This window comes from Apteryx rowi, unplaced genomic scaffold, assembly GCF_003343035.1.
Source record: "Apteryx rowi isolate R43461 unplaced genomic scaffold, aptRow1 scaffold_130, whole genome shotgun sequence".
Taxonomy (NCBI): Eukaryota; Metazoa; Chordata; class Aves; order Apterygiformes; family Apterygidae; genus Apteryx; species Apteryx rowi.
Window position 1 is genome coordinate 1,427,479 of NW_020447531.1, and position 24,802 is coordinate 1,452,280.

The following is a 24,802-nucleotide window of genomic DNA, read 5'->3' on the forward strand; positions in this document are numbered from 1 at the left end:
ATTGCATTTAGGTTCTGTTAGTCATAAGCTTTCAGAATACTCTTTTAACAGTTGATTAAGTCAGTGGCAATTCCATGATAATTGGTTTTAGCTTTCATTTAAAATGAGGAGTAATAAAGTTACATAGAATTTAATGATTCTCCCAAAACCATACTTCATGGTTCTTAATCATTCACTCATTCATTTATAAAGTCACTGAAGTGTCTTTTTTTTGTTACTGTTTTGGTTAGGATTATTTTTTTAAGAAATACTTAGCAGCTGTTTAATGGGTAAACATAGCAACATTGAGTGCCTCCCGCTCTTTGTTTCTCTCATGCACAATTACCCCAGTTCTATTTAAACCATTTCATTTGCAGACCTGTCACAGAGCTTTACAAGACCTCACTGTAGCATTGTGGCATGAATTTCCTTTGTTGTGCTGAGATCACCAATGATCCAGGTACCAGCAAAGAAGAAAATCAGCCTAGCTGTGTCGATGTCAGAAAAAAATGTTTATTGAGTACAGAAGAACAGTGTTGGCGATAGGTGGAGATTAATTTCTCTTGAGGTGAACAGATGGGTTTATTGACCCAAAAATAAATATTGACTGAGATGATGCCAAAGACAAGGCCATTACATCTAATATTCTCTCAAACCAGAAGAAAAAATGCTCATTCTTAACTATTCTAAATATCTTCATTAGAAATATTTAAAAAACAATCTAAGAGAAATATTTTTTTTGAAAATAATATTCAAGAGAGCATGGTAGTACAGAAGTAGCTGAAAACAGAATTAACTCTTGATGGTTGTTTAATGATCATTCATTTTGGTCATGTGAATAGTTATTGCTGGTAATGTAAAAGTTGAGAATTTAACAGTCCAGCTTGTTATAAAATGACCGGTTTTGCCAGATGACCTTCATTTAGCAATGAACATTAGGTCTGGTTCTGCAACAGTGAGAAATAACTGTTTTCATGAAGGACCTATCTGGTTTTGGTAAAGTTAATCTGATTTGTCTGTGGTTGTAAGATGGATCCTAGAAAGTCTTGGCAGACCTTTGATCCTTCACTTCCCAAGTGTACCTGGATGTTGAATATGAAATAACTGTAGTCAACTGTTACAAAAAACAGGCAGGAAGGACTGTGGAACATACTGAAAATAGATTTCTAGGCCATCAAACTCCAAAAAAAAAAAAAAGGTTTTTACTGGAAAGCCAGTGCAATAAGCTTTATTCCTGGTGAGATGCAAGGGATGGCTGTAGGGAGAGGGAAACTTCACATAGAACTAGCTGAGTTATCTTCCCCTCATCCCCAAATAGTGCAAGGATGTCCACTGAACTAATCCAGAATACAGTCTGCATCATTCAGAGTCCTGCAGAGGAATACCTATCCAAAAATGCCTTTTATCCTTCTAGCTGAAAAGGAGTGTACCTCATCCTACTGTTTGCAATGTCTGTAACTGGAACTTGCAGACCTGACTTACTGGTTCTCTATATGAGGATCCCACCATGAAACTTCTGTTATTTTACTTTCAACCTTACAGAAAGTTCTGGGAAAACAGAATCTGATTATTCTGAAAGCTTCAGTGATGCTTTTTTTTTTTACATCACTATATTCAATTTTAGATGTAATCCTAAATTTTAAGATTCTTTAAGTCCTATGAAGAATAGCAGATTTTACTTTCTAATGAACCAGTCAGTGGTTGTGGACTCCCTTCCAGCAGGCAGTGCAGCAGTGTTGTTAACATTTGGTTTTCCACAGTAACAATCCAAGAACAGCTCAATTTCCCCCTAGGAAGGAAGGAACAAAAGGAAAGGGAATAGAAATCTTGGTGAGGAACTTTCCCTGATATGTGTATGAGGGAATGACAGGAAATAGTTCCTCATCTGCTTGACACTACAACCATGGGCGACTTGCAAAAAGCTCAGTGGATAAATATAACCATAAAAATGAGCACTTCACAAACATGGAACTAAATTACACTGCCCCTGTAGCTGTAGGTAAGCAAACAGAAAAGCAAAACAAAATCTGTATTCACAGGCAGAAACTGTGGCTTTGCTGACGTATGTGAGCTGAAAGCTAAAAGCTTTGACCCAGCCCAAGCGCGCGATGCCTGGCCGTTGTGCAGTGTGTGGCTGCAGTTCGCAAGTCCTGGAGTTACGAATAATAACAGATAAGTCTGTTAGCTCTCCTGAGAAAATTGTTCCTATAGGGCTTGTGCAACATGTTAACCACATAACTTGTTTCCTTTCTCTTGTTTCCCAGTGATGCGCACCTTCATATTAGGTGTCACTGGAGATAAACCTTTTGATTTCCTTTCTCAAGAAAATCAGTTGGAGTGGTCCTTATGCATAGACCCCGCTCAGCTGAAATATTCAGGAGCCTGCCAGGCTGGTAGCATCCACTTTATTTACCTGCCTGTTGCTTCTCCCTTTTTTTAAACGGCTCAGCTGTAACATGGCACAAAATGTTCAGTTACTGGTCCTGCCCAGCCGTGGCATTCGCAGAGCTCTCAAAAAACACACAGCCACCTTCTGCTTCAGCAACAGTAGTGTTATCTCAGCTGACACCCCACTTCTGGCACTGAGTAGCGTGACAGGGGTCCACATCTGCCCCACGTCATCCGGGGAGAGAAAAAAAGGGAAGGAGAAGCATACAAAGTGTTATGCAAAGCTCTTCAAGCTGCCTGTTAAAGCAAAAGTTTTAAAGTCTGTACTGAAAAGGTTAGCAGAGAGAATTTTAATCCCAGTCTTTGTCCCATTAGCAGATAATTACAAGGATGGGAGACTCACTAGCCCAAAGCAATATAGCTTGCTTTTTAAAAAGTGCGTTTTGGAGATGAGCAAACAGCACCAAGGGACAGCAAGTCTAAGTCGTTCAGTCACACAGAACTGAAAGAGAGTTTACATCTTCTTGTGAAAAGTTTCCGCTTGAACCACAAGAATACTCTCATTTCCTGAGATATGAGACATCGTTTTCAAGCTTCTATGGAAAGTTCAGTAATTTCATAGGTTTAATTTTAAAATTGTTTATAATTTAAATATATCTAAACAAACCTTAGCATATAGTTTCAATAAAATGTGTATGTTCCTAAAAGTATACTTTCAAGTTAGTACACTTGGGAATAATTCATGACATACTGACCAGGTTCATGGCTTTTGTTACTTCTTTAAACACATTCATATTTTATTTTCACTGGCTTTCATTAGTCACAGATTTTTTTTTCTTTTTATAAAAGTATATATCCACAGATAACATGAATCTTGTCGTAAAGAAGGTATTTACAATCTGAAGTGCTGAACTTTTAAAATAAAGTGAATTTGACATTTAAACTTCATACTGTCCTTTCCAGGGATAACAGACTCTTTAACTAGATAAGCTTGAGTTGCTTTTTGTCATTTCTATATATTGGTAAAATTATTTTTCTGACACCCTCTCCTTCCCTTTTCCAGTCCCCCAAAATACATAAAAATAGACTAACAAGTTGATTGATTGATAGACTGATACTCTAAATCACTTTCCTGAGTAAAACCATACATTACAGAAATAAAATAGTTTTATATTTTATATTATCTGAGCAACTCCAATGTAGTGAACATATTCAGGATGATAAGGAGTATCTCTGATTTGGAACCTGAATAAGAAAGCTACAGTCTAATGCTAGAGATATAATTTTACATTTTGATCTTCCTTTTCAGTAAAAAATAGAAAGATTTCAATGTATTGAGTGTATTTAAGTAATGTGAGAAATGAATCGAGACAGTATCAGTTCTGAAAGTATCTGCTTCCTTATACTAAAGAGATAAAGAAAACTAGAAAAATAGAATTTTCTTCTGCTATGGGAATGAAACTGGCAAAAAATTATCTGTTCAGTCTCATGCATTATAGTTGCTCTATAGATAAAATTTTAGTTTAAATTGGATTCTTCCAGTGTAGCTGGACAAGGTGCAGCTGAAATGAAAATATAAACCCTGATTTTAGTGTAGCTACTGCAATGAACACAAATTCCAAAATTAGATCTGTATTTATTTTGGAACAAATACTGTTTACTTTGGGAGTAGCATATTTAATCCAAATGCACTTGTTCATGTGAGCAAGCAAAATAGGATTTTAATCACTTTCTCTATTAGAAAAGAATGGGATCCATTGTGTGTTCTAAAAGGGTTGCATGTTCGGTGCAGTAAAACACTCCTAAGTCATTGGCTGTGAAAAACGGGTTTGTTAAGTTATTTCAGTTCTCAGTCCTCAGTGTTTAGAATGTTAGTTTTCCATCTTTTTCTTATTTCTTTATTTGGTGTGCTATATAAAGGGTGGGGGGGTTGTTTTTTTTTTTTTACAAAATAAGCTTCTCTTTACATTCAAAGTTTAAAATGGGAGTGTTTTGAAAACCTTCACAGCCTGATTTAATTCCTTGACTGTTCATCCACAAATTGTCAGACAGAATGAAGTGGATTTCAAGAACTCTCTTTGTTCTTCATATCCTGTGCCTGACCCACAGGTAATCTGCACCTTTTTCTTCAGCACAGAATAATTGTGGTGGGAAAGAAGAGAAAATGTTAGGGTCACAAAGTGCAGGCTAGACAGAGATGACAGGTCCTGCCAATTGACTGCCAGTGCTGAGAACCTGCGAACCGTAGTCTCTGCTTTTTCACATGGATTTATGTCGTATGTTAACAGGCATTCCATGATGATGGGTTAGGAAGCTCAGCACTTAAGCCTTTATTGCCTCTGGTTGAAATGTAATGCAGGTTTTTTTGTATATTTAGCAAGTACAGTAGAGGAGCTTTTGGCATGGGCTGTGCATGTATATGGGATATAGACATGTTGTTCTATTTAATATACATTTTCTGACCTGTGTGCACATACTAGAGATTTTGCTATCTTTCTAGCCAAGTAAAAAATGGAGATTTACTTGTGAAGTTTAATGCCTAGAATTAAAAAATGTTAGGATCCTTTCATGTTATTTTTCTAAACTGAGAATAGAGATCAGTTGGAGTAATCTGCTTTTTATTTTGCAGAAAGATAATCATAAGTAAAAAGATAAAGAAAACAATAGATTCAAAACAAAAAATGGACATTCACAAACTAGCTTCCCATGAGAGTCTGTGAACGTATGTTCAGCAAAGAAACACGTTGTGATGGTTTATAGAAGTGATGAGTATTTGTGGAGTAAATATTCATCTGAAGGGGTATATTTCTGACTTCTGGAACAGATATAAGCAGAAATACTCCTGTCCTAAAAAAGCTGCACAACAAACACAGTAGTGTACACTCAAGGATTTTTTTTAATTAAAGGTTTTTCAGATGCATCACATTTATAAAGGATTGCAGCTTTAACTTGTTATGCCAGATCTGTTCTCACATGTACATGACCAAATTTCTCTACTGTTCAGTAGGGAAAATGAAGCAGTGGATATAATTGCATAATGACAGATATGAGAGRAACAGAGAATCCCAGCAATCATTTCCTGTGAGTTGGCTAACTTCCAGGTTGTCTCAATGGACACACTGATGTAAAGGCAAAATGAAAATAGCTTGTTCTGAAGGGTTTTTTTTTTTTCCTCTCATTTTACTTTGTAGACTAAGGTATTGAAACAATTAGTTGACAGCATGGTGTTAGTTTTCTCACGGTAAATTAAGAAGATTAAGCAAATGTGGAAATGTATTTTAGCTATAATCAGCAGATTTGGGACTGTAATACTTCGGCATCTTCTGAGGTCATGTTCATAATGTTATTCACATTATTCTTTTTCATAATGTGCAAACTTGTCCAGAGTTATATTATACTCAGTGTTTATTCAAAGACAGCAGAATTACTAGGTTTATTTTTGTTAGTTTTGTAACACAGAAATGTAGAGGATCGGCATACTAGCCGTTACATCACTGCACTTGGCATGTGTTATTGGCACAGATAAGAGGAACTGTTGTAACAGCCTTAATCTCTTTTTTTATTATTATTAATTTTCCTACAGTAAATTGAGTAGTAAGGCATATTTTACGTAATTATGGCAGAAGCGCACAACTTGACGAGTGGTAGCAAAGGAGCAAAGTAATATAAATATTTGCAGAACGTTTCTGCCATAACTTAATGCTTTGCATATGAATATTTATAAAGATCCGAAGTTAGTTTAAAGGAATAAGTCCAGAAGCCTACATAAGTTCAGGCATTTTAAGAGCTGTGAATGATGACTGTGGAGCATCTCTGGGACTTTTTGGCCCATCATGCAAAACAGAAAAGAGAAGGAGGAAAAGTTAGCAGGAAGGAGTTAGCAAATTCTTTGGGAATGGAGGATGGAGAAGACACAAGCTTTCCATGTACAAGTCTTACGCCAGATTCATCTATTCATTCATTTTTGGATTGTTGTTTTTCTTTGGCTCACTGCATTTCACTGGAGACGTATTTTCACTTAGCAAATGATTGCAGTGGTTTAAGAAGCTCCTATAGGCATGTATCTCCTGTTGGTTCAAACCCCAAAGAAGAGCTGATGGAAGGGAATAGAAAAGCAAATCTCCGTCATTAAGCGCAAAGTCTGTTGGTTTAATTTTAACTGCTGCAGACGTTTTTCAAGCGAAGCTGTCAGCTGTGGCATTGAAGCGGCTGAAGGACACAAGCATGTGGTCCCATGCAACCAGCTTTGCTGAGAGCACAGAAAGTCCCAGCAGAAGGACAGCATGGACAATAACTTCTTAAACTACTATAGGTAGATTTGCTAAGTTAGGCGTGCCAACACTCTCATTTTCCTGAGACTAATCGATAAGTCCACAGATAGCCCCCAGACCACTGCTAACATCATATCTCTTTTCAACTGCTTTGAGCATGCTACTGATGTTTTCAGATCCCTTCTCTAGTGTCTTCTCCTCATCCACATTTTTATTTTAAAGATATATAGGAAATTGCACCCTTCTCTCACATGACAATAGCTTTTGTTCAGGCCTCCCTCCTAAAACCTTTTATATCTTCCTTCTCGTGGCTTTCATTCTTTCATGTTGCCATTCCTGTGCTGAAAAGTCCTGCTCTCTCCTTTGCAGAAAATGAATTTTCTCTCTGCCCCAAATTCCTTCTTAAAATTTAGTTTTTCCATGCAGCCTTTTGAACAAAGCTCCCCGGCTCGCAGCTTGTACTTATTTAATGTGGCTCTCCAAGGGTGCCGTGTAACCACAGCCTGCTGCCGCACAGGGCAGTCCCATTCCCACCGCCCAGCTGTGCACCTGCCTTTTCCCACAATGGCACTTGGTGTAGCGTGCGAATCTGACAGAGGAGCAGGCAAGAAAGAGAGTCCATCCTGGTTTCTGAGCGGCTTGCCCCGCAGTTGCTGGCCTCCGTTGTGAGGGAGGCAGGGGAACACGCATCCGAGGCCTGGGGGAGAGCAGGGCAGCAGCATGCCCTCCCCTCGAGGGACATTTTCTCTCCTTCTCGTGGCGCACAGTTGCAATGCCAAGTAAACGTATGGTAGCAGCCTTCTTGACTGTCTAGGAAGTTATTTACTCATGCTAAATTTTAACCCAAAGCTGCTGGTTCCTCTGATTTCTGCTGTTGTAACTGTAGGGAAATAAGCTCCTCTGGGCAGGAGCCTTGGGAGCGAGAGTCCGGCTCGGGCTGTCTGAGTCAGCCTGCAGACAAGTCTGTCTCCATTGACGGGGGTGTCAGAGCAGCCTCGCTTCCCCAGGCTAACTAAATTACCCACTGTGAACACCTGTCCTATCTTATATTTGCCCCTCATCTATGGAAAGTGCATATGACACTGTGAATAACATCTTTTGAAATTTCTGCATGTTTTAGGAGCCCAAATCCCATTTTCAAATGTGAGTTAAGCCCATCAGAGATGGTTTCATTAAAATCAGTGTAATTTAGATGGACCTTTATTAGAATAAGGTTTAGACTCCTAACATTCCTTGCACTTCTGAAAGTATGATCCCTAAACTGTACCAAGGGCATTTCACTTTCCCATGATTACACTCACAGTGCAGAGTTGCATCTCAGCCTGTCTGATTGAATTTCAAACCTTTAGTGCAAACATGTCATCACTTGTTCCTTATGAAGATTTCAAACTAGATACACTGAAGTTGCAAGGTCAACACCTTTAGGAGCAAAACACAGCTTGCTGCATAATCTTTACACATAAGCCACAGGCTGTTTTGCTCCTCACTTGCCAATTCAACCTATTTTAAAAGAGAATCAAACAATTTTAATGTGCTGCCTTACAGCTGACTGCTAAACTGATTCTATGATAATAAAATACATCTGCATAAATAGCATGTATTTATAGTGTTTCTAAAGGGATTTTCAAGATTAATTTCAGATATCACTTTGCCAAAGAAATTAGGGGGAGAATACTAATACTGTATTTTCTATGAAAATCTTATAAGCAAGTACCAAATAGTAAAGTAAAGGATTAAAAAGGTAAACCTGCAGACAAACCAATTTTTTTCCTGAATAGTTGTTTAGCTCTAACTTAGCTCCCAGTCACAGAAGCTTTTGGGGAAGTACTGGAGGATTTTCTGAGTCTTTGTATTTTTATTAAAATATACCTTTGCAAAAAATATACTGATTGGGAGTGCATATTTTGTTTATCATTCAGTGTCAAGCTTCATTTTAGCATATCCCTGATTATGATGCACATTGAGTAAACTAGTATTTTTAAAAGTTTAAATTTGTTGGTGCTTGCTTATAACTAATCAAGGCACTGAACAGAGCCTCAGATAGTTGCCTTTACCTATGAACAAAATGCTCTATGCAAAGCAAGCAGGTGAAAATAAACACAAGGTATTCAAATAGAAAGTTGGTATCAATCATTTAACAGTGGGCAGGTAATTGACTTCTTTGAAAAGAGTTATTGCTAAATAACTTCACTGCTAGAAGAGCAATTGCTAAATGAATGTATTTGCTTCCCATGTTCAGAGATTGAAAAACGCACCTATCACTCTCCAAGCCAAAGTTCAAGTCAGCTAGACAGTGTGAAAAATACCTGGCACTCGATTCTCACATTTAGCCTCAAAGCCATGTCCTGCCACTCAAGAAGACAAAACAGTTGTGCACTGTTTGTGACCTTCCTTTAGTTGTAATGTGGTGTCAATCACATTTGTCTTTAATCCTTTCCAAATTATAATGTGTATCTCTTGTGCTTTTATTTTTCTTCTTTCCCTTCCTGACTTGACTCTTTTTTCTTCTTTTATTCCTGCCAAAAGATGACAGTATCCTTTTCCACTGTATTCAGTACTTCACCTGAAATTTGTGATGTTCATGACCTTTTCTTCACTTCACTTTCTTTCTTGACACAGTTTCTCTACCATTACCCAACCAATTTTTAGTCTTTGATCTCTCTTCTGGGTTTTTCTCTCCAAAATCCCTCTCTCTTTCAATACCATAATTGCTATTTCAAATGTATCCTTTCAGTTCTCACTTTCTACCTAACAAGCAGATGGAAAATGAGTGTGGTTAAACAAAAAGGGAAAAGGCTTGTAATGTCCCAAGGTTCGCGATGGTCCCAAGACCTTGCATGTTTAAATTAAAGTTCCAAGTCCTCTGGCCCTCTCTAATTGTGGGATCAAAGACACAGCAGTCTTCTCCTCCCTGTTTCCACCTTTTGCCCATGAGAGTTGAATTAGGACATTTTTAGGGTTCTTCCTTTTTTCAGGATCTCCTGTGAGAAGATGGTCTTCTACTCCTTCCTTTATTTTTGTGGTTACTACAAAAAGTGTCTCTTTCCCTAATTTTAGTTTTGAATCATCTTCTTTAACAACTTGTTCCCGTCATCATTCATCATTTCCAAGCTGGGAGGGGAAGCTATTGACTTGATAATTTTCATTGCTACGGTGACAACTCAAGATTAAGTTTTCTATCCTTGGAGACTTAGAGAAATCACTGAGCAGTAAGAGAGACACTGAAATCGGAAACTTGCAGGCTCAGGAGGATGTGACTTCATTAACTTGTTCTCAGTTCATATTTGAATGATTAACTTCGCCTGCATATAGGTTGGGAATTTCCTTTTGGTTTTAAACAAAAAACTTAATTGCTATGAATTTGATAACTTGCTGAAGAAACTTCCTGCCGTTCTTAGCCAAGTTGATTTTCAAGCCCATAATACATTCACACTCATAGTTTCAGCTCTGTCTGTGCATCTAATTCATTTTCTCTGCCTGAGAAGGAAATTCACTCGATGATGGTTGAATATGAGCAAATATAGTAGTGTCTTTCATATCCTGATTGTTGGTCTTTCCTATTCTGGTTGTCTGTCTTTCCTTTTTCTCTCTCTCTCTAATACAAACTACTGCTATATAAAATATGTATTACAGTACGTATTACAGTAAGAATAAGGACATGACCAAAAGACCACCTCTTGTTCTTACAAGAAAGTTTGAAAAGTTCCTGAGGTATTTTTCACAGACCAATGTTTTTAAAAATCTAGAATCCACAACCATCATGTGAGGCCAAATAGACTTCTGCTTTTTTCTTATCTGAGGTTGTTGACCTCAGAAGAAGAGGAGAAGGTTACAGGGTCAAAGTCTTTTCCTCCTTGGAGCTTGCTGCTTGCTGGGAGATGGTTGCCTGGAAAATAGATGTTTTAGAAAAAGGGTTGAGGGTCATGATTTTAATTCTGTTAGGGAACAGCTGGTTTGAGTTTCTTTCCACTTCTGTCTTCCCTCCCTTCCTCACAAATCCATGGAGAGAAAAAAATTTGTTCAGGGSAAAGCAGTAACATAAAAATACAGGATTCCAATATTTTCATTTTTAAAATATACCTTGTTTGTTATAAGATTTCACATTAGAAGAGAGAAGAGGAAATTATTAAAATAATTGCAATCCATTGTTGTTTCAAGGATTGGATTGAGATTGATCTACAGTGCCACAGGTTTATTTGTTTTCCTGCCAAATGTCAAATTGTTAGTAGTGATATTCTAATGGTTTTTAATGGGCAAACAGTATGCATTATGATTTTTAATTTAGTGATAGATAAAGCTAATTATAAATGTGCCATGTTAGTTTGTGTACGAGTCATTGAAGAAAGACAATTTGATTTGGCTATTTCTGTTCAGATTTTCTTCATCTTTTCATGCTGCTTTCATGCACTAATCCAAAGAGAGAGAAGGAAACTCACAACTCTCAAATGAATGGCAAACTAGGAACAGATTTTTTGTCTGCACTCCTCTGAAAAACTGGCCTCAGGCTGTGTTGGTGTGTGGCTCAACAGCAATCAGAGGTCATAATTTCAYTGGCGGTTAGCATCAGGTTTAATTTTTCTAATATGTTACATTTACCAAAATGTCTGGTTTCAGTTACACATATGCACTGACTGAATCAGCTTTGAGCAGCATGATGTTTTAAGGTACCTGAAAGGCTACAAGAACGTTTATGGAACACATATGCTAATTGTTTATAACCACTTTCCTTTCTAAACACAAAAATGTGTTTTTGGAAAGCTACAGTAGTAGTTAATGATAGTGTGCTTTTAGTCTAAGAAATGAGCACAAGGAATAGGTAAAATAGTTGTTTTAACAAGACTGCCATCTACTGATTTGCACAATTAAAAATAATCATGATGAGTAGATCGTTCATTTTTTTATAGCTTGTTTTTTAAGGTTTGCAAGATAAAGAAAATCATAACGTCTTTCTGTCACCTCAGGAATGCGACCAGGTTCACATTGATGATGTGTCTTCAGACGACAATGGTCAAGATTTAAGGTACAGCAGAACTGAACAAGATAAAATGTTGCTTTTCAAGTTTTTTCCTGGGAAAGTGGTAAACTGTTGTAAAGCTTTACAGTAGCCCATTGTCTTTTTATCTCTGCCTTTGCAACTTTGCTGTGAATAGCTCATGGTTGAACTTTGCCTGTTATGTTTTGTTAATTTGGGGGGTTTCTTATATCCAAATAGCACCTATAACTTTGGAACGGACGGCTTTCCTGCAGCAGCCACCAGTGCTAATTTGTGCCTAGCAACGGGTGTGCGTGGAGGAGTGGACTGGATGAGAAAATTGGCTTTCCGCTACAGACGAGTAAAAGAAATATATAACACCTACAAAAATAATGTTGGAGGCAAGTGACTGTGAAGTATATAACAAAGACAAATGAGAAGTATTAAAAAGGAATAACTTTTCTCTTGTTTTCTATTCCTTTTGTAATATAGTAATATTTCTTTTGTGAGCTGTTTAGCTTACACTGTGTGGAAAATTCCCTCTGAACTAATGAAAGCAGAGGAAAATGACAGAACATTACTTAATTTCAGTGCAGACATGCCCTTATCTATTCCACAGGTCTTCTCGGTCCTGCCAAGAGAGAGGCCTGGTTACAGCTAAGAGCAGAAATTGAAGCTTTGACAGATTCCTGGTTGACACTTGCACTGAAAGCACTCACACTTATTCATTCGAGGTGAGTACCAAGAGTAAGGACTAGATATGAAACTTTCGGATGTCTGCTGATATTTTAGAAGAGGCTGCCAGGTCTGGTGGCCAAAACGTCGAAACTGGACGACTTTCTCCTTATTCCCTGTTCTGGTCTGACCTTGCCACTGTGTGCCTTGCTCTCCTCTCAAGTGAGGAACACTAACTTCTTTGCAAAGAAAGTGTGGCAATAGTAATGGTGAGGGTTTCTGATGGGAGGGCTAAGGTGTTCCTCATTTTGTTTTGTTAAAAAAGGATGTTTGTGTTTTCTGTTCCACAGGACAAATTGTGTGAACATTCTCGTAACAACTACTCAGCTTATTCCAGCTCTGGCAAAAGTCCTGTTGTATGGATTAGGGGTTGTATTTCCCATAGAGAATATTTACAGTGCAACTAAAATAGGTGAGCTATTTGTATAATGTGATATATTTGAAGTTGTAATTCTAAATAAAAAGTTATGGTAGTCTTTATTTATTCCTTAACATACATTCACTGTAGCACTTAGGGAGTAATAATAACTGATCTCATGAAACACTTTTCATGCTGAGGCATCCTAAATCTGCTCTACAAATGTATGTCATGATCCAGCACAGAAGACTTCATACAGCTCTATAAACACTGAAGCAGCCTCTGGTAGGAGGCAATACAATAGCTTTTTGACATCATTTCTCAGAACTGTGAGACTATATAGCAGTTCAGATGATTTTTAGTTGGCTGTAAACTCAGAACATTCAAGTAATCCTAGATTAACTGAGGAAATTCTATAATGGTAAGCCCTGACTGCATTCATTTTCATATGCTATGAAGCAAATTTTGATGAATAATTTACCAGAAGCAAGAATGTTTTGCTGCAGAAGGTAATTACTTAAGTTGATGCATGTTGAATATAAAAAGCTTCAGCCAGACAAATGTTTATTTCTGTTTTCTGGTTCAGTATGTTATTAAAGATGTTATTTTGAGCATGTAGAAGTACATAGTACCATATGGCAAGGGTGCTTTTAGTTTTTACCGTGATTATGACATATCTGTTCTGTCTCAGATTCCCTCAAAATTGTGGGCTACATGAAAACATTTTTCATGTGTTCTTAAATATCTATAATACAGGAAGCTCAAATGGCCAAGAAAAACTGGTGGGTTATTTTTGTTTGTTTGTTTTTGCTTTTAAAAAACTTGGTTGAGAATTTTATGTAGAAATTTGAAAGCATTGCCATAAAAGATTTAAAACTATTTCCTAGATAGAAAAATTACTGTGCTGTTTGTAGGACCTTTAAATTAAAACTTTGAATTATAATACTTTAGATACACATTTTAACTAAAACACTTTTAAATAAATGTTTGTTTGTGACTTTAAGTGCACAGGTAAGAAGGTTGTATTTGGAATACTGAGTTCAGTCACTGACTGCCACAGGCAATCATGAGATTTTTGTAACATGAAAAGATTTATAATTTTCAAGCTCTGTCTTAACCTAGTTAGTGTTGGATGTTTCTTGCGTCTCGTACTACTATTAAAGGGTGTTCTTTAATAGTTTTGTTCCTCTGTTGGACAGAAGCCTTTTTTTAATTTCCAGCCTATTTGTTCTTGAGCTGGTATTGTCCTGTAGTAGAAATAACTTGTGTCTGAAACACTATTTTTCCTTTTGGATGCTTTAGACATACAGTAGACACATAGGTAAGCATATAGTATGGGCAGACTGAAGAAATCTTTCAGAATGGGAACATTTAAGAAAATTTTACTGTAAGCAGTTATATTCTTTCTGGATTCCTGGTATCAGCACCTGAAACTATGTGTAGATTTAGAGTATTGGGATTCATTTTGCGAGGTCTATGCAAGTAATGAGCCACGTTAATGGATCCCAGTGCAGGATCAAGGACCTTGTCCATGTATTGGATTACAGGCATTTAAATCTAAATCTTTTTGGTGACCTTCTAAGTCAGGATACTACTGTTTCAGGAGCTGTGATTAATCTTGTCACAGGTTGTAGAGAAAAAGCTAGAATTTCTACTCAGATTCAATCAATTTGCTCTGTTCAGCATCCTGGCTGTAAATAGCCAGTAGAGAATTCTCCCGGTAGGGAAATTCCCTCTGAAACCTGTCTCAGATTGGTAAGAGAGACAAGAAAGGTGATACTGTGGCTCTCTAGTATGCTGTGTCTGCCATGTCGTGTGTATTAAAGGACCTTACCGAGCAGATTTTAAGGTTGCCTGTCAGGTGCTCTAGCAGCAGTAAAGCTGCAGTGGGCCTCAATACGTCATCACACTAGTGGTGCTCCTTCCTCTTTGTCCTGCAGGAGAGGATCCCCTCTCGTCTCTCTCAGTAGTGCTATTTATATATTGGAAGTGTTGGGGAGGTCCAGGCTAAAATAATAAAAAAATGATTTAATTGTATTCATCACCACCTATCCTGAATAGTCTGATTTTTTCTTTCAGGAAAGGAAAGTTGTTTTGAGCGAATAATTCAAAGATTTGGAAGAAAAGTAGTGTATGTTGTTATAGGGGATGGTGTTGAAGAAGAACAAGGCGCAAAAAAGGTAATGGCCCTTTTTCAGTGCAGGTTGATTTCAAGAGTCTGAAAGCAAAAATGTCCTTTCTTAGATATGGGTTAGTATGTACTGAAATTTGATTTTTATATCTTTGCTTTATGAAATATAAAGTTTTGGTCATATCTGGTGGAAGACTGCATAAAACTGTAGATAATGATGTGCCCTGCTGTTCTCCAAAGGACACTTTAGGGTAGCTATGTATGTTTGATTTAGTTCAAAAAGGAGTCAGAAAAATGGACCCTGGCTTTTGTGCCAAGAATTAGTAGTTCTATTTTCGTTGGCATCCCAAAATACCGAATAGGATGTTATGAATGTAAGCAAAAAATGGTAATTCTTTTGATCAAAGACGTTGTGCTATTTGACTATATGAAATAGCTGCACTTTTAAAAGGTACATAGGAATGGATTAGTTACACATAAATTTCGATTTTCTTGTGGGTCCCTAATTTGATTTTTGCAGTCAGGCTCATGGCTTGCCCAGCACTCACAATCTCAGTTAACTGAGCTGAGGATACTATGTGAACATGTCTTTAATATTTTTTTCACATTCCTCTGGGAGAAAAGGAGAAAATCACATTTTTTTTCCCCAGTGGGGAATGAGCTCCTTAAGAAGCAATGACAAATAATAGGCAATATTCCTAGACTTGCTATTCTACTCAAGTGAAACAGAGAAGGAGTCTTCACTTGAAGGAATGAGGCATAATTTTGCCTATTTGAAGAACAGGAGAAAGAGTAGGAAAATAGGCATTTCTGTTCTTGCTCCATTTTACAGGTAGATTGCTTTTACACAAATTCTCTTTTACCATTAAAATCTCCGTGATACTACTATATCTGTTTCCACTGTAACCTTCTAAATGGAGAAGTGCAACCAAGCAGTCCACAAGGCGTTTTGCAAGACACACCACTGACTGGTTTTGCTTCATGAAATGTGGGGTTTTGTCCCTGGGAAGAGCTCCGGGTGGGTTCCCAGCTCCTCTCGGCACTTTGCAAGAGTGTCAGTTTCATATATCCCTTTGGCGGACTGACGGGAACAGTTTGCTCCTTTCTCCTTCAGCAATGCCTTTCATCTTTGCAGAGAAATGTTTTCCCCCTGTAAATGATTACATTTTAAAAGCTGCATTTAAGATCAGGGGAAAAAAAGTCTTCTCTTTGTTCCTTTTCTGTTCCTCGGTGAAAAAGTGTTGTATATGATAATGGCAGGAGTAGTCCTTTCGGTAACATTATCTAATTCAATAGTTTTTTCGACAGGAAACATGATTCAGAAAAGCATTAAAAAAAGAGCCTTTCCAGTTGCTAAGAGAAGTAGCAGTATAGAAAGTTCCTTTGTGCCATTACTTGTGTATTCTTTCTTAGTGGAAGGAATTTTCAGATTTAAAGAATGTTAGATGCTCTGGATTAAATTATCTGCTACAGTAATGCCAGAGAAGTCAATAAGTATACCAGCAGTCCTGCAGAAGTATACTTTCTGCAGAAACTATTAATTTGATTAAGAAAAATGCTGCTGTGGTTCTCGTCCTGCTTCTTACTCCACCTAGAAAGACCCTAGTATTTCAAACTGTGAAAGTAAGATTTGCCTTTAATTTTTGGCCTTCACACAGTGCAAGAGGAAGAACCACACATTGCCATGCTGTACCAGGAGCTGCTCCCAATTCATATTAAGCCTTATTTATTGTCTACTCATCAGATTGTTTTTAGCATTACTAGGAGCAGCAAGCATGGGAATGCAGGCTGGTGTATATTATGCTTCAGTACAGAGACACATGCCCTGCCCAGCGAAAAAATGGTATCACTCTATCAGAGTACAGTAAAAGCCTACCCCTTCTCCAGGGAGTGTACCAACAAAATAGAGGATTTCCTCCCGCAAAAAAATCCCAAACCCATCAAGGCAAACTGATGTAACAGCCCATAGAAGTACCCCACTGCCTTGCTTATCCCCTCAGCATTGTAGCTGCTCCCTTCCTTTGCTCCTTCCTGTGCAGAAGCTGTTCTTTGTGAGAGTATCTGGGTAGGGACAGCTTTGCTGTCCCCTGCTAGAGCACCTAGCTAAAGGGGTTTGCTGTGCGGTGAAGCCCCTAGTTTATGCAGATTTATTTATACTACACAGTACATAGACACTGAGCCCATCTTTTTTTCACATTTAAATATCACTTCATTGATTACATATAAACTACATAATGAATATTGTTTAAGTGAGCATATAAATTCAAGTCTATTTCATTTGCGAGGTCTTTATTCTGTGTTCCTTCAGTGAAAAGTGCTGAACTTCCAGATTAGGAAGTAAGAAAGTTAAGGTTTGTTATTAAAAATAATTTACCAACAATTTAGCCAGTTGCTTCATCAAAAAACAAGATTTTCATTTATGTCCAGTATTTACTGAAAATCTTTTGTATTATTGTTGTTGCTGTAAAAATTTAATAATATAGATTTATTAATACAGTTTAAAAGATTGCACTCTTTTAAGAAGTATTCTGAGGCTGGACTTTTTTTTTGTAAAGAAAAATAGTGCCTTTTCTGATGAAAATAAATACAATACGCAGAGGAAACTGCACACTCTTATGTTTCATGTAACATGGGACAAGCCATGGTATCAACACCTTTGTTTAACTGTCATTTCCTGCAAAATATTTTATAAGACAATTAAAATTCTCAGGACATTTGCATTACAGACCACAGAAAAGTCGTACCCTTCTGGCTCAGCTCCCCAAACAGTCAGGGCAGCTGTAACTCCCGAGTTCACAGGGAGGTTGCTGCCTTCACACCAGCTTCCTCACAAAAAGAGGGGGCGAGCGAACCCCGCGTAAGGAAACGGGAGTGGCCGGCACTGAGACAAGGCACAGCCTGGGCGCACAGGGTCCTGCGCCCCACCGGAGGGGCACATGCCCTGCCGCGAGCCTCGACCTTCCGCCGGCTCCCTACGCCTGCGCCTGGCAGGACCGCTCTCCCCGAATACCTCTCGGGTGATGTCGCTATCGGCAGAATAAGCTTGCACTGGCTGGGTATCTCTGCCAGAAACTCCACTGTCCTGGCCTCTGCTCTTTTTTCTTTTTTTTTTTGGTTTGCGTTCGGAAACAAAGTTGTGAAATACTCATAAATCAGAAAAAAACTCCCGAGTTTTTCTACTTTGGAGAGTCCTCCGCAGGATTTTGAGTGCAGGAGATGAGACAAAGAGGAGGGTCTCTACATCCAGGAGCTGGATTTTAGATCAGGTGGTTTGGGAGAGCGTGGGCAAATCGCTTGCTGCCTTTGTTCCTGCAGTGGTCAGACTGCTTTTCTGCCGGGGAGGGAAACTGGGAGGAAAAATCATAAATCTTTGTGGAGCAATAAATAGAATATAAATGGGTATCCAATATGCCACTGTTTTAAAACTCACAGTCACACTGTGCTGTTCAGGTTTGTGATAGGAAGTAAAGACGACTGCTTAGCAAAATCTGGCAGAAATACAACAAAAATACCAGGAAAGGTGACAGAAACTTATGAGTTTTCTACTCAAATATGTTACAAATCTCAGGAGTAAGGTTTTTGTATAAATATGTGCTCATTTAAGGGAAGGAAGATAGTCTGCACGTTTCAGTATTGCCCAGTCAAAAAATGGCTTTATTTCGCATGCACACATACTGAATAGAAACACTTTCTTTTATTTTCTTTGAAATAGTTGGGTTTTTTCTTCTTTTAGTAAATACACACTGTAAAAGTAATATTGTTTTTATTTCAGGAAGGAAACACTTTAATAATTYTACAGTTATTTAAAAATTTTATAATTGTTAGTTTTAATAATTTAATAAAGGGTGAACTTTTGATGTTTTTTACACCAAACAAAACCAAATTCAGTCTTTTCCCACTATATTTCATTTCAAAATGTCATCAAAATTAAACCATTAAACAATTCATAAATGTACTTATTATCAAGTATCATATGTTGTTAAACGTCTACAAAACAATTCATGTTTTTAATTGACAAAAGTTCCAGATTTGCTTGGACAATATTAAAATAGTACAGAAAATTGTTGTTTTACCCCCAGTCTAGATACATGTTCCTCCAGTAAGCAATAAGAAAAACTTGTTCATGTTTTCATTATATACTAATGCATCCAGTCACACTGCCTGTCTATTAGTAGTTAGCATTTGTCATCCATTCTCATGCAGTGGTGAGATATTACTATTTTTCAATGTGCTCAGAATAGAAGGCACCTGTTGTGTATCAGATGTGTGATAAGTGTTGGCAGGGATGACTTTCTAAAGGCAATATTGGGTAAATATCTATCAAAAGAAACTCTTCATGCCTGGTCATCTGGTGAGAAAAATGGGCCACTGTCTCACGGCTGTGTTGTCACTTTTGACAAGGCAGATAGCGGGGCTTGCTATTACAGGAATAATGTGTAAGGTTTTGTACAATCATTTCTGTTATCTTAAATAAGGTGAAAATCTTTGTACATGCAAAATATACAAAAATATATGCAGACATATGTGTGTGTGTACGTGTATGCACACACACAGATTATATATAGATATGTATCAAATTTGTTTCCCCTCCTGTTAGCTCTGCAGTATGTGCTGTAGGATCAAACTGATACAGATCTGATTTGGCCACCGGAGACCTGTGCACAGAGCTCTCGTGCAGATTCCAATTCGCTTGCAGCAACTGCATTCCCAGCATGTTTTATTTGCTGGGAGTGTAGCACTGGCCCTTTGACCTATATGCAGGAGAACTAAAAATAGTTTTAATCTTAAGATTTACACAACCTTTTTTTTTCATGAGACTCCCCAGGCCCAATCATTCCAAACCTCACTCCTTTAAGTAAATGGAGGTATACTCCTTTCACAGGTAGAGAAAATAAAGCAAAGGACATTTAAGTGAATATCAAAGGTATAGACAAAATAATGTCTACTTAAAGTTTTAGGTTAAAACCTGACCATAAACAGCTGAGACTAATCCAAAACTGATACTGCGTATGGACATCTAATAAGAATAACTGTGATTTGATTTAGCAGAAGCTTAACCTTCTGTTAAATCAATCAGGTGCTGTAAGCACCCTAGATGCCTATGTGTACTCTCTTTGATGCTGAGGCTGTTACTAGGGAAGCAGTATAATGCAGGAGCTGCATGAAGTGGGAGCTGCAAGCCAAGAATTTACTACTACAGTTCTCCCTATTCATTAATTCGCTGCATGACTTTGGACAGCTTCCATGTCATTGACTCTTGGCTTCTGCATAGACACTGCTCAAAGGCAGACGTCTACCAGGGTCTTCACCATGCCACATCTTACATATGTTATTTACGTCTCTGACGCTGTGGTGCAGGTAGAGCTGGTACCAAGCTGACCACAAGAAGCAGAGAGTTATGGCTGGGTACCAGGGAGAGCAACTCAGTGCTATCTAGCCGTGGGCTTGTGAGAGAAGAGGGAAACTGCAGCCACAGAAGAAAGAGGTGCAGCGTTGCTGAGCAGCACCAGCCACGGGCAGGCAGACTGGCAAGCACTGCACAAACCTGCGGTGAGCATCAGCCTGTGCCCATATTGTCTTTGGTGTAATACCCCTATCAGATGTTACAAACTCTGTCAGGAAGATCTCATGGCCTAAATGAGATAGGTGTGCAGAAGCTTTTGGAGAGCCCAGAGAACACCATGAATAGGAATTTTTATTTCTTTTTGCTAGTGTTGGTTCATTTCCTGAACATGAAGCAAGAAATGAATCTTTAGGGAAGATTTAAGCTGGAAAGCAGTGGTGTCTGGCTTGACAAAGCAGAAAGGACAGACTATCTGCACAGTGTAACAGGAAAGACACTGGGAAATGGATATGTAACCTGATGAGCTAATTGCACATAGTTTCTGTCACTGGTGGAGCACAGAAACAACACAATGGAAGTCTCAGTCAAAGATGCAGAGATAGTAGATGTCACAGTTGATATTTTAACACTTCCTTCTTAAGGAAAGGAGTAATGTGGAAAAGTCTTTTGGGAAGATTGTAAGCATTTGCTCCAACATCATCTCACTTGTCTCTGAATTTTTCCCCCTGAGAAAGATAATCCTTCAGTTGTGTCTGTAAGCAGCTGTGGCTCCCCCATTGTCTTTCAGGCTGAGATTCAGTTATCTGTTTCTCAAGGCTTTGTGACAATCTAGAATAAAACGAAACAAAACGAAACAAATCAGAAACTGTTCCAATGGTGTTTCCTTGAGGGTCCTTTTATTTTTTTCCTGAAGAAGATTCTTTGTTCTGGAAGCTAAGCGTTATCTGAAAATGGACATCTGCTGAGGCATCCACATAACTAACCATAGTCCAGGTGCTCACCAGATGCAATTCAACTGCTAATGGGCCTGTATTCTGTCCTGTATTTAGTTTGCATTTTCCAGTTTGCTTCTAGTGCTCCACTGCTGATCATGTACCACTCTTTAGCAAGGTCTTGCTGATTTATGTTATCATTTTCAGCATCATCTCTGCTGTCTCTCACAAGGGCAACAGTTGATTGTTCCTTTACAGTTGCCATTTGACTTCAGAGAGACTTGCCCACTTACCTGGTTATATTTCTTTTCAAAATCTCTGCTTTATTCCTTAAGTCCAACTCAGTTCATCATCTCATTGTTATCCAGTTGAAGCAGCCTAAAAATAATTACTATTTATACAGTGCCTGTTGTTTACCTTAGCTTCTAAAGACAAATTTATCATAGGCTCTGTGCCAAGGAGTTTGTCTTCTAAGATACAGTAATTTGTAAGCATTTACACTAAAACACACACCTGGGAACAGAAGGTTTCACATTCATGTTGATTTCACATTGGTATCCTGTTCGTTTTCAATGTTATTCTCTAATTTGAATTTTGGGGATGATGATGTGGATGAAAAAAGGAGGTCAGCATAGCAATGATAATAGGAAGAAATGGAGTTTTGCCAGTGATTTCACAGGAATAGGAATTTACTCAGGAGCTGCTGAAGCAGGATGAAGGAGGCCTATCTAAGAAATTGTAGATAAAATGCTTGAGGATCTCAGAAGCTATTGTGATAGTGAATTGCTTGTGGTTTGCATCCTAAAGATGCCAGGACACAAGCTGAATTACTAATCATAGTAAGCATGATCAAGTTAGCCTTCAGAATATTGTTGAATTGAAACTATTTTCCCATGGGACCAGTAGAATATTTTCCTGAAGAAAGCTGATAGTTATCTTCTTTTATTTATGAAAAAGTTTTTGCTGATAACTATAATCTCTGTTTTGCAATATAAAGATAGTATTCTTAATCAGCTTTTTACCCTTCATGGATGAGGTAATGTGTGCTTTTTCCTGGTATTTATGTCTTTGCTCTATTCAGGTTCTTTGCAAACATATTTGTGCTGCAGACTGAGATCTTATTACAGCTAATAGGAAAAAAATATGAATTTATTTTAAAATTCTCCCATATGGAAATATGTTTTAAGATCAGTGCTAACAATGACCATTATAATACAAACCACTGGAATAAAATTCCTTTCCAAGTGATGTGAGCAACATATGAGCTATTCTGAATCATCACTGGTATGTTCTTAACTCACCTGCCAGCGATAGTTCCACAAAGAATAAATAGGTTTTGATACTAAATAATACTTTCATTTCCTCCCTTTTTATTTTTAACCAAGTGTTATTCCCTTCTTCAAGCTCCCCACATGCTTCATGCATAGACTTTTTTCCTTAATTTATTTCTAGAAATATTTTCTTTTGCACTGTGCTGAAATCCTTTCTGAAAAAGAGATGAGAAAACCCTCCCTTCCTTAAGATCTCCTACCATGTTTGTTGTTGTTCTTGTTGTTAGGTAGATTTGCTATTATTGAGAATTTACGCTGGGGGGTTAGATAACCGAGAGAGAAACATGAAGGGCTAGCACTTCTAAGAGCCCTGACTCTTCTCCTTGCAGTATCACCTTATTCTTGCAAAAGACAATGGGTGGGTCTAAATATCAGAATGCTTGGGGTTATTTTTACATTTTTTGTCTGTGCTGTTCACAGCATGCTATGCCATTCTGGAGGATCTCAAGCCACTCTGACCTTATGGCCCTTCATCATGCCTTGGAACTGGAGTACTTGTAGCAGCTCAGCAGCACTTTGAAACCCCAGAACCTCCTTGTGCCCGTGGACGGTATGCCTGTGTCTTGTGTCAGCATTGGACTACAGAACTTTGTGATTTCAACATGTTGACGTACAGCTGCAATTGGTCTTAACCCTTGCCCTTTCAGTAAATGGAGGAGCACGTCTTTTTCTTCAGAACAGCTGTTGACTCTGGTACTGCGAGTCCAATGAAAATAAGCCATGCGAATGTTTTAACAACTCGTCTTTACCATATTTGCTACCAAAAAGAAGTAGAAATGAAAGAAAAGGAAATAAAAGGTTCATACCTGTGAAGAAAAAAAGGACCTGCAAATGCTTTGTAGTTTTTAGACTCTTCAATGTGACACACACCGTTTCTTCAACACAGCAAACTTGATTGCACAATGAAGACTGAGTTTTTCAAAATACCAGTGGAGTAATTTTCTTGTAAAGAAAGTTTACTTTTTGGTTTCTCATACCCAGGGTACTCTGTACATCTTTACTTATTTATGAACAGACTATATTTTGTCATCATATAACTGAGGATATGTATAATAGGATTAAAGGCTATCATAAGCCTTTGCCTTATGATACAGCAACTACTTTTGATTTTAGCACATTACAGAGTAGTTTAAAATATGTCTAATTTAAAGTAATAGGTACATCACTGAGACAATCATGTACAGGAAGAATTTTTTGTGTAAATTTGTAATAATGAATGATTCTTTTACATATTGTTAAGGTAAATGCTATTGAAAGATAGTAATGCCTTGTTGGTGAAGAATGAGGCCGTCTGTGCACAAAATATTGTGCAGTGCCTTATCAATGCGTTGGATATAAATATGTAGATAATGGATTTTTTAGATAAATTTGTCAAGACCAAAAGCATGGATGTCAAGTGTCAATAGGAATTGGGTTTTGTTCTTTTTCAGCTGTTTCTTTACCTTCTTATCTCTCAGCTACTCTGACTATGAAAAGATTGATTTCTTTCCCCCCACTAAGCAAACACAGATAAAACAAATAAGTGAAGAGGAGTCTCTTGATATCTTCTGTTTTCTCTTTTAATGTTAACATATTAATGCGCTTTTAGAGTATTGAAAAATGAATCACAGATTCATTCCATAAAGAAGTATATAGAGAACACAGATATATTTTAAGATATGACTTAAACTGGAATCTAGGTACCAGATAGTTTTTGTCTCATCCAAAAATAAAGGAAATTATCATCTTTATTTTTAGAAATTGGGAATATTTTCAAGAGATTGATCAAAAAATACTCATATCCAGATCTGTACATTTAAGTCTTTTAATCCTCTTCCACCAGGAGTCAGATTTTCCTAAGATATAGCATCCATTGCCGGCAATGGAAATACTGAAAGAGTTATTGCCAAGGAGCTGAAATTTGTTTCGTCTATATCCATTTACAGGACAACCTTAGACTGTGTCTGTCTGTGACTTGTGATTTTTCTAATCCTGAAGGCCGTGAGCTACTTGGTCAGATAAACTGTGAGTCTGATTTTTCGGCCTGAATTGTACCAATTCCCTTTACCTGATTTAAATCTCTTCATTAAAAGAAACCTCGGCTTTGTGGGTTCATTCTCCAGCTTTTCTTCTTCTCTTTTGCTAAATACACCAGCCTTGAAACAGCTACCTGCAAAGCTACAAAGCACCAACGTAGCTTCAAAGCCACACCCTTCTCTATTGGAGGAATCATATTGCTGCTAGAATTCAATGTTTGTGGATTTCCAAATTGCTTTATTTGTTGCTATAAGCAACAAAGAGGTTTTTATCCTACCAAGACTTGCACATGTGCTTTACTTTACACAATATGAGTACTGGAATTCACATGGTACTCACATACAT

General features: G+C 37.7%; 1 protein-coding gene across 5 annotated transcripts in view; it reads left to right on the forward strand.

Moving 5' to 3' along the window:
- EYA1 (EYA transcriptional coactivator and phosphatase 1) overlaps positions 1-24,078 on the forward strand; it is an 85,336-nt gene extending 61,258 nt beyond the window's left edge. For all 5 annotated transcript variants that reach the window (XM_026056286.1, XM_026056283.1, XM_026056284.1 and 2 more), the window contains exons 11-16: positions 11,600-11,658; positions 11,851-12,011; positions 12,230-12,344; positions 12,636-12,757; positions 14,783-14,883; positions 22,862-24,078. In XM_026056286.1, the coding sequence (XP_025912071.1) occupies positions 11,600-11,658; positions 11,851-12,011; positions 12,230-12,344; positions 12,636-12,757; positions 14,783-14,883; positions 22,862-22,942 (639 nt within the window). In that variant the 3' untranslated portion in view covers positions 22,943-24,078. The remainder of the gene's footprint in view (positions 1-11,599; positions 11,659-11,850; positions 12,012-12,229; positions 12,345-12,635; positions 12,758-14,782; positions 14,884-22,861) is intronic.
- The last annotated feature ends 724 nt before the right edge of the window (positions 24,079-24,802 follow it).